The sequence below is a fragment of the Montipora foliosa genome, chromosome 8 (genome assembly GCF_036669935.1).
Source record: "Montipora foliosa isolate CH-2021 chromosome 8, ASM3666993v2, whole genome shotgun sequence".
NCBI classification, from domain to species: domain Eukaryota; kingdom Metazoa; phylum Cnidaria; class Anthozoa; order Scleractinia; family Acroporidae; genus Montipora; species Montipora foliosa.
Genome location: NC_090876.1, coordinates 51,674,292 through 51,684,562, shown reverse-complemented (window position 1 = coordinate 51,684,562; position 10,271 = coordinate 51,674,292). Strand labels below are relative to the sequence as shown.

The 10,271-nt window shown below is 39.9% G+C and overlaps 1 protein-coding gene across 2 annotated transcripts in view; it reads left to right on the top strand.

Moving 5' to 3' along the window:
• Nucleotides 1-9,865, top strand: part of LOC138013073 (organic cation transporter protein-like) — a 10,810-nt gene extending 945 nt beyond the window's left edge. Inside the window, exons 2-11 of one of the 2 annotated variants that reach the window (XM_068860029.1) lie at nt 3,036-3,237; nt 4,914-5,017; nt 5,547-5,775; nt 6,505-6,703; nt 6,928-7,149; nt 7,306-7,440; nt 7,913-8,007; nt 8,833-8,941; nt 9,306-9,378; nt 9,620-9,865. In XM_068860029.1, coding sequence (XP_068716130.1) covers nt 3,054-3,237; nt 4,914-5,017; nt 5,547-5,775; nt 6,505-6,703; nt 6,928-7,149; nt 7,306-7,440; nt 7,913-8,007; nt 8,833-8,941; nt 9,306-9,378; nt 9,620-9,817 — 1,548 coding nt within the window. In that variant the 5' untranslated portion in view covers nt 3,036-3,053 and the 3' untranslated portion in view covers nt 9,818-9,865. The remainder of the gene's footprint in view (nt 1-3,035; nt 3,238-4,913; nt 5,018-5,546; nt 5,776-6,504; nt 6,704-6,927; nt 7,150-7,305; nt 7,441-7,912; nt 8,008-8,832; nt 8,942-9,305; nt 9,379-9,619) is intronic. The other variant, XM_068860030.1, reaches the window with a different exon arrangement.
• Nucleotides 9,866-10,271: the final 406 nt, after the last annotated feature.

The following is a 10,271-nucleotide window of genomic DNA, read 5'->3' as shown; positions in this document are numbered from 1 at the left end:
GAAACCCGGACAACCATAATTTCCATTGAAGAGGTCACTGGGTCGTGCTGACCGTTTATAAATGTTTAATACTGCATTGACTTGCGAAAAATCCAATATGTTTTTAATCAGCAATATTGGTAACATTTTTTTGTGTTTATAGTTACTAACTGTAAGCTAACTAACGGTAAACAAACCTCCGCTCAGCGAATAACTGACGGATTAACCGCGGCTATCCATCCGTCTACTGCAGCCTATATTCCTTTTGTTTGTGATGTCATAGGTCATTATCGCTTCTAAAAAGCGAAAGTAAGACATCTTTTGATTTGTAGTGGTACAAATGAAGGAAATTCTTGCGGACTTCAAGTCATATCTCAGCTTATCCTTTATCTCTTAAACTGTTAAAAATGTGACAACGCCAAGTGTCAGCCCTGTGCTCAGTTCTATCTTGCTTTTAAACGTATCATCAAAGATCATGCGGATTGTTCGTTCCAATGAGCTTCAAATTCCAAAACCAAACAGTTCGAATCATCTACTCAACAAGACCCCGGTGCGGTAAAAGCACTAAAAAAACTACAATGACAGCTCCACTCAAGAAAACAGACAGTGGAACAACAACACAATACATTTTATACATGAATGAAAGAGACGATCAGACAGAACAGAAAACCAGTAATGAAAAACGTAAAAATTGGAAAAGAAAGGAATTGAATGAAAAAGCCAGTAGTTTAATTTACAGGACAAAAAGCCTTACGTGTCCTTTAGCAAAGAGAAATGATTCGGAAATAATTCTCAAGAGATTTTTTCTTGGCCCATATAGGGATGTCCAACGCCTGTCTTTGTTTGCCTTATTAAGTACAGAGATCAATTAAAATATATTCTTGACCACCAAATGATTTCCATATTTATGACGTTTATTTGCATACATTTTGTACATTATAAGAAGTTCAGAGGTTTGAATTCCCAAAGCTGTGGCAGTCTATGTGCAAGTTTAGGTACTTACTTGATCTTATTGATTACTCAACTATTTTAATGATTTTGCCCTATGTTATACCTACGGTCTTTTGGAAGCAGTTTCTTAACCTACAATTGTAGGTACCTTTTGGAGGGAAAACAGTCAAAACGGCCTTGTCAAGCAGATTTTGTTTTTGAGATATAAACTCCTTTTACACACGCACAAAATTGACTCGGCACTCCAAAATTTGGAGTGCAAAGTCTACCTCCAGAGATGTGCTCCGCACGCCTATAATTTCTGGCACGGATGCCTAATATGCATTCTGTTTGTTCTGTTAACATATGAAAAATTTACCGTGCCGTGCCCGAATAACATTGGTACGGTTCCGAGACTTCGGAGTGCCGTGCCAGACCTCTCTGCCAGTGTAAAGCGGGCTCAGGTATAGTGCGGACGAATTTTTATATCTCAGTTTCAGTATACTCTGGCGGTTTAAGCCAATTTTGAGAGTCGGTCTACGGTTTCAGTCGTATTTTTGAGACGGTTTACGTTCAAGAAATTACTGCGCGGTTGCGGGAAATCATAAGTTCACGAGTGTTTGGTAGAGGATTTTCGAAAAGATTTACAGGAGCTCGAGATTCCAAACTTGGCTTTTGTGCATCGTTATAAACAACGTGACGTGCCTTCTTTGTGCTTGTGGACTTTTCATTAGAAATCAAAACTTTTTGCTCACAGGTTATTTGAAAGGACTCAGAAGAAATGTTTTGTGTTGTTTTGTTCTAAATATCTCTTGGTCTTTGTGATGAGAAACAATGTGTGAAGTACCCATTAAAAGCTCGGTTAATTGTGATTCTAATTCGGCCATAAGTCGGTTTCGGTCTTAAGGCACGTTTACACAGGCGATTTTTGTCGCGGCAACTCGATGCAATTTTTGTCGCGCTAAAGTTGCAACTTCCAAATCGCACGTGTAAACTAGGTGCGATTTTCAGTGCGATTTATCACTGCGATATCGCAAGGGTTTCGAACATGTTTGACACGTGGTGCAACTTGAGCGCGACAAAAATTGCATCGAGTTGCCGTGACAAAAATCGCCTGTGTAAACGGACCTTTAAGGAGGCTCGAAAGGGTTTCAACGCTCAGAAGATTCTCTGTTTAGATCGAATAACGCTGCAACACTGTATCACGTAGCAGCAATGTTACGGTACCATATGAAACACCGATTATTTTTAAGGAAGATGTGATCATTATTGTGATGTAATAAGTTATCTTGGCAACGGGAAAGCCAAGCAAAAACATCCTATATTTTGGATTTAGTTGCTCATATCTCAAAAACGAACTCAGCGACCTAACCCTAACCCTAACCTTTTTTATTGCTGAATAGTGATTAGAAGGCCACGATGAAACTTTCGGCAAAGTGTAAAAAAATTATGTCGAGAGGATTCAGAGCTATCCTTAAAAAATCACAAAATTATGGTGGCTCTGAATCCACTAGACAAAATTTTGTAAAGCTTTGTAAAAAGTTTCATCATACCCTTCTGATTACTTTTCAGAAATAAAAAATTGGGGTCATCCGGTTCGTATTTGAGATATAAGCAACTAAAGACACAATAAAAGGTGTTTTTACAGGGTTTGCCAGTTGCCACGGTGACATAGTACATCACAAATAATGACTGTATCTTGTTAATTAAGCAATAATTTTTGTTTCATTTGGTACCAACCAAAACCCTAACCCTTGCCAATACATGATACAACGTTGTGTGGAGATCCTTCTAATAAGAGCGTCACTTGGAAGCGTTGAAACTGGTTCGAGCCTCCTTAAGGAGAAAACGAAAGCAGTTTGCGGTCTAACAAGAACAAAATAAAGCGGTTCAGTTGCGGATTGTGCAAACCCCTATAATAGACCTTCTATTAATATCCTCTTACCTTTCTCGTAGAAGTTAGCATCATAAATTTAAGCGATAAATGTCACAGGGTTCGACTTCTTGAGTTAACATAAACAAATACGAAAAACCATAACTTAAATTTGCCACGATTCTGAACGCTAACTGTACTGTCACCAGTACGTACCAGTGCACTGATCATCCAATGCTCTTCTTGATATTAGGTCACGCTTATCCACGCCATGACTCTGAGTGTTGATGGTTTTCTGGCCAGGATCGGCAGCATGGGCAGGTTCCAGTGGATGTTGGTCTGTGTTGTGGGCATAATGATGGTTCCTGTCACACTTCAAACCCTTATCATGACCTTCCTTGCTTTAGAGCCCCCTTGGAGATGTGTCAAGAACAGCACCGTTTGCAACTTCACTCGTTAGTGTTTGGACTTATCTGGTTCTCAAATATTGAAGAGTAAAGCGTTGTACGCTTGTATTTCGAAGACAAATTAATCTAACTAGTGATTGGTACTGCAAATGATGATTTGTAGAAAAGACCTTTACATGATTTTTGATTACAGCAGAAGTTTACTTAACTGAAACAACAAGTTGACCTTGTACAATGCGTATTGGAGTTGAATTTAGAGACAAATTAGCATTTAAAGTGGTCATAACGGAATTTGAAACTAGGCAGATATCCTGGCTCTTCGTGATCTGTTTTCTGAAGTAGCCCTTTTAATTATTACAGACAAATCAAAAAAAGCCCTTTACGGTTCGCAAATGTTTAATTGACAAAATAGCCGTTAATTAATAATCAAAGTCTCCGTGAGACACCTCATTGATGAAATGTAGAGCGTTGGGATATGTTTTCTACTACGACTTTTAAAGTGCCCCTGTGATAAAAAAATCACTTCCTTTTTTCCTTCAGATTTTGAAAGTGTGTTTGCTTAACACCAGACTGGCAAAATTGTGATCTTTGATTTTTATCCAAAGGCCGTTTACTTTGAGTGTAAGGACGCTTCCCATTTGACAGAACTGACCGGCTAGACCGGGCATTTGGAAGGACTAACTCTACAAGGCTTTGAAATTAACACACTTCTCCGGGTATTCCCGGGTTTCCCCTCTCCTAAAAAAAACCAACATTTGACTTGATTTGCTTTCATTGTTAGTTCAGTTTACAGTGTCCCCAATTAGTGCTCCAGCGCTAAAACGACTAGACACTTAAATAAAGTTCATTTCCTTTCCTTTCCTCCAGAATAATACGAGGGATTATCATGCAAGTGTTTCTTGAAATTGTTGCATTTTCCTTGCAAACTGACTGGTCTGGCAGTTCTGACAAAGAAAAGCGCCTAAGTTTTGGATTTAACGATCCACCATTACTCACTTTTCAAACTGACCGATTGGACCTCAGAGGGTTGCCTCCAGGGAAAAGTGATGTCAAAGGCTCACTAGCTCAAAATTTCAGCATGTGAATGCAGCTTAATTATATATGCAAAACGCCCGTGCTGCATATTAATTTTGCGGCGTACACACGCATTGCATTCTTAAACTGATGAGCCTTTGACGCCATTTTCTCCTCGATCCAACTCTCTCAAGATCTTATAAAGTTAGTAATGGCGGACCATTAAATAGGACAATTCCAGTTAAAATAAACAGCTGTCTTTGAAATCAAGGCTTAAAACTTTGGTCGCTTTGTGTTTAGTTGACAAAGTTTTGAGATTCAAAGAAAAATAAGAATTGATTTTTTTGGTCACAGGGTTAGTGTTACCCTAACCTTAACCTTAACTCTACAGGGTCACTTTAAGACTTAAGAAGACTTAAGAATTTTGATAACCCAATGGAAACTTCAGAGCAACCCCTAAAAATAATGAAATAAGAGCGAAGGGTAAGTTCGAACCTGCGACATGTGCGCTTCGCGCTTCCGTTTCGAGCACATTCGTACACCAATTCGGCCGCCCGAACGAAACCCGAAATTTAAAAGCCCATTGATCGAGTGATCCAGTGAGCACCCGAAGCCCCCTCACAAACCTCATTGAGACTTCGTCATCAATGAGGTAAAAAATGAGAGTGAGAAAGGTCTTCTACATTTGAAGTGCATTTCTTGTTTTATAGAGGAGTTTAGCCCAAGTGGTGAGGATCCCCACAAGAATTTCAGATGTGATATTACTGATGACGAGTGGGAGTTTACGAATGCCTATACATCTATCATTACGGAGGTATCGTGTTCGTTGTTTTAGATATTCACTGCAAGCAGATATGATTTGAATTTTATGCAAAATGTTTTGAAAGGTAAGTGAATATTTAAGTTAAATTCAGTAAATATTAACTCCCTATACATCTTAAAATTATACCAACAATTTTATTTAGGACATAATCATTGGAACCCCGGCGTTTTTTAAATGGGGCAGACTCTCAACATAAGGGTTCCTCAAAATTTAATCGCCCGATGTGACGGAATCCGGATTGTAGGAATTCACTGTATGGAATTCAGAATCCAGAAGATTTCGGTGGAACCCATGAGTTTGGAATCCGGAATCCACGACTCAGGCTCCGGGATCTTCTACTATTCGGGATCTGGGATCCGAGGGCCACCTGGATTCCTTTACATAGGGCGAATTTAAGCCAAAAACATTGTTCAGTTGATAATGGAGAAAAAGGACAAATTCAAGAGGAAGTAATGTTTGCTTTTGATTTATCTGAAGGGCCCTTTACCCTTCACTGACCAGAATATATGTTTTTTTACAGTGGCGTCTAGTGTGCAGCAAATCCTCACTTGGGTTCCTGACAAATTCGATCATGTTTCTGGGCTGGTTTGTTGGAAATATTGTATTTGGCCTCCTATCAGATAAATATGGCCGAAGAAAGGTCCTTTTTTTGTCCTCAAGTCTCGTGTGTTGGGTTGCATTTGCAAGTTCTTTTGTTCCATGGTATTGGCTGTATACTTGTTTGAGGTTCATTATTGGCTTTGGTCTGGGTAAGAGGAAATTCAGTGTTACCTTAATCCACCAGGGAGACCAACATCCTGAACGCAGTAAAGTGCTTTAATTTTCTTGAGTTCTAGGTGTGCAACGAACTGAGGAGAGTTTATCCAGCACAGCCTCGATGATTATCCCTTTACTGGCCCCTTATACCGCTACTATGCACAATTCCTCCAAATGTTTGTGCGAGTAAAGATGATCACGTTGTTTTAAGGACGGTGCCTACTATTGTTATTTCGCATACGTTCTGCGCATCTCGAGATACTCAGATTTCCTATCGGAGGTGCTTATCAATACAGGGATATTTTTGCGCTGTTCAAAAGTATTCGGAGAAATCAGAACTTAGCAAGTGCTCTTGCATTTTTCAGAGCTAATTAAGCTTCAATTTGGAAAAGAACGCCATACATCGTTTTGTATTTTAAAGCTTTTTACAAATATTGCTGATTAATTATCTTTGCAAAATGCGTGGTTACCCCCAATTTTCTTTTTGGATTTCGATAACACTTGTTAAGATCTGCTTTTCCCGCATATTCAGTAAAGCGCGCAAAAATACTTTGAATTAGTTGGCACCGTCCTTAAAGTCAGCATGTTTCGTTTTCGCTCCGTGGTCAATATATCTTGTGAAATCCACCGAAGCGTAGTGTTGCTTTTCAGCTTGTTTAAGACATTTTTTTATTGAATGAAAAATACTTAATTACATATATTTTTCTTTTTGCTGTTCACAGGAGGTGCTATCGTGTGCCTTTTTATCATGGCAACTGAATATGTAGGCCCTGATCACCGGGCCATGGCAGGAACTTTCACTTGGTTCTTCTGGACTGGAGCCCTAATGTTTATAGCGCTGTTAGCTTACCTAATAAGAGACTGGAGAAAGCTTTCTATGATAACTTCTGCACCAGGACTTATTCTCTTCGTATTTTGGATGTAAGTGTTTCTACGCATACCCGCTGTATTGTGGGTCCACTGACAAGTAGGCCCAGCTGTATATCTTTCGAAATAGCAAAGCCGAAGAAAACGTCCGGCTCTTTTTGCAGGTTTCAAAAATACACGGCCTTCCTTTTAAACATACGCTCACCTTAAAGTTTGGTTGATCCTGTTGTTTCAATAGAAACTTTGCACGAATGGGTGATTTCGTTTTTCACCAATCGAGTTGTACCTGAGTCTGTTCGCTGGCTCTTGACGCACGAGAAGACAGAGGAAGCTGAAAAGGTATTGAAAAAAGTGGCCAAAGTCAACAAGAAGGAAATGCCAGATGAAGGACTGGGTCTCCCAGAGGACCAAAGATGCGGTCAGCGCCGGGAAGCTGGATTTATGGATTTATTCGGAACGCGCTCAATGACAAAGAAGACTCTCATTTCATGGATTTCTTGGTTAGGGATGGTTTTGTTTCCACCACTGAGTCACAGGGTAGTCACAACGCATTCTATCGCATTATCATAGCAATAGCATTTGTATACACAGAAAACCGATCATAAAATTATTCTCTGTATTTTTATTGGCATCATGATCTCCATTCCTCTTTGCAGGTTTGTCAATGCCCAAGTGTACTTTGGTGTCTCTTTAGGATCTGTTATGCTGGGAGGCAACATATATCTGAATTTTTTCCTAACCTCGCTGGTCGAGATTCCTGGAAACGCCTTTGCTATCTACAGCATGAACCGGTTTGAAATTTGTCAGTTTTAGCTAGTGACATGTAACCTATTAGCAAACAGGAACAGTGCACAGCCGATCTCAAGCCGCTCTGACCTTGCTGCATGCATGAAAGTAAATTTAGAATCACGTACCATAAACAAAGAAGTGTTTTTGACGTTGAAAAACGCACAGCCGTTGCTATAAAGATTGTTGAAAACCGTTACACAATTCCTTCGAACAAGAAAATTCCATTTACAGAATATCCAAAAATGATCCTTTTTCTGAAGATATGTAATTATTTCTTATTTCGATGGTGACTCGGGGATTCTCGGACAAAGTGCCACTTTGCAAGAGCCGTTGTGATTTTTGATATCTTTTTTGACGTCATCATGTGAGATATCCTCTCAGATCAAGAGAAAACTTCTCTCAGCTCATCTCAATAACCCGACCACGCAAAGATGTTATGGTCATAACCATGATATTTGTGTCTTTATTTGTCAGTTGGGGGAGAAAAAAGGTAGTTGTTATTGGCTTAGTCGTGGCAGCCATTGCAAATCTCATCGTAACCTTTATTCCAGGCGACGGAGAGAACTCAGGTGAGACCTTATATGTAGAATATTGCATGGATGATATCAAACCAGATTGAGCTAGTGCCGGGTCACTGAAGCTTGGATTTAAATCTTCCTGTATAAGGACTGTAAGTTATAGGCCCCATCTATCATCATATATCATCATATATCATATATCTTTCTTTACCCTCGGATTTTAGAGTAGCTTGTTGTAGCTAATATCTCCGAGCATTTACCCTCCCAACCATGATACACAACATGCAGAAGACAGACCACAACCCCGGGTACTACATGCCCTACTCTTTGCGACAAGAGTGTGGGTTCTTTTACGTCCCACAGGATTATGAACATTGAAGGATTGTGAGACGGGGCCTACGGTTTATTGTCCTTATCCGAGAAGACTAGAGAGTCTAACCATTTGCAGATGTAATTACAAAGGCAGCACTTTCTCCTCAGTTATTTAAAGACCCTGGATGTCGGTCCGGCCGGAGTTGAACTCACCACCTCCCGCGTGACAGCCCGGTGCTCAACCAACTGAGCCACCGGCGTTCTAAAACCATTCACTGCCTGCGAAAACTCCTACGCAGGGTTCGTGGTGTTGTACTCAGTCTCTGCCAGCTTGTCGTGGCCATTGTTGCATTACCCTGAAGAGACTCTAAGCGAATAACACCACGAAATAAAAGAAGACCGGCTTGAGGCCTTAATATTTCCGTACATAAATCATATGGCTCTTTAATTTTCTGATAATTACGTTGTTCGATCTGAACGGTCACTTCCTCGCTAATCATCCAACCCTTTACCTTTCTATGAGGCTTTTTGCAACCAATAGTGAGGTTTTTTTTTAATTTGCAGGATTTGTAGCGGGCCGCATAATCTTCGCCATGGTTGGTAAATTCTCTGTAATGAACTCCTTTGACGCAATTTTTGTCTTCTCAGCGGAATTGTTTCCAACAGTTATACGGTAAGCAATACTGATTCCTTGACTGTTTTTAGTGAGCCCGTTGATTGTACGGCCAAAAAATAAAGTGGAAAAATTTGGGCTCATGTATTTAGTGCCAAACAGACGCAGACTTTATATATTATTATTTTTAGGTTTGGATAAGCTGTCGTAATCCAACATTAGGCCTATTAGAAACATTTAGGGTGGACAATAGGCGGGGGAAGAGTAAAAACTTAAGCCCCAATTGATTGAATTAATACCCCCTTTTAAACCCCGCTTTCGCAAAAAACTCACCTGGGCAGGATAGCACATGTTGTATAGTACCACTTGCTATATGGGTATTCCCTATGCCAGTAACAAACCGCTGTATATTTGTTTTCCGCAGAAATCTTGGACTTGGCACGTCCTCTGCTGCCGGTAGGCTTGGTGCAATAACTTCCCCTTTTGTCATCTGGCTGGTGAGATATGAACATTGAAATTCTCAAGAGGATAAACATAGAAATTGGTAGAAGCTAGTGACCAATGTTTTAAACATTAACTGCATATGTTTGTGTCTGTTGGTTTTAACAAGCGGCTTTCGTGTTCGGCCATGATGTCGGCATCGAAGTTGAAATGCTGTCAACAGCCCAACCATGCTCTTGCCCCGGCTCTTGCCTGCGAGTAATCACTAGTGTAATTTATATTTGTTATCTTTCTTAGAGTACCTACATGAATCAGTTGCCTTATATCATCATGGCCGTTGATGCTTTTGTAGCGGGCGTTCTCTGTATGCTGCTTCCTGAAACAAATAACGAACCAACAGCCGAGACACTGGAAAGTACCCCTTCCGCCGCCTTACTTTCACTGAAAAAAGAGGAAGACGAAGAAGATCCTCCGGAAAAAATGACTGTCATGTAAAGATTCAGATTAAAGTTGGGACAGGAAAATAAATTTTGATAGCTCCTTTTTTTGTTGCCCAGCATTAGTATGTTTACTATTTTAAGGTCTTGTAACAAAGGAGAAGCCCAGTGGGTATAAGCGGCCAGTTCCTCAAGTCCATGGCTATCAAGAGGGCTTTTCGAGCATGCTTATGAAATTTAGAAATCTTGGTATCCCTGTTGCAATTATGCGTTATTTTTGGGAAAATCCAAAAACGTATTTGTCATCTCTTCAGAGTTAAAGAAACGCAAAATCCGAAATGGATTATTTTCCATGACAACGCAAACAAAAAATGAAACCAAGAGTTGCGTGCAATTTCAAAAACAAAACAAAATTTCGCGGTTAACTGGTTTGTTTTGGAGAAATTCTTCAACAAAAATACCACCAGAAAAAAATACCTTAGCGGTAGATAAAAAAAAGACTAAAAACATGC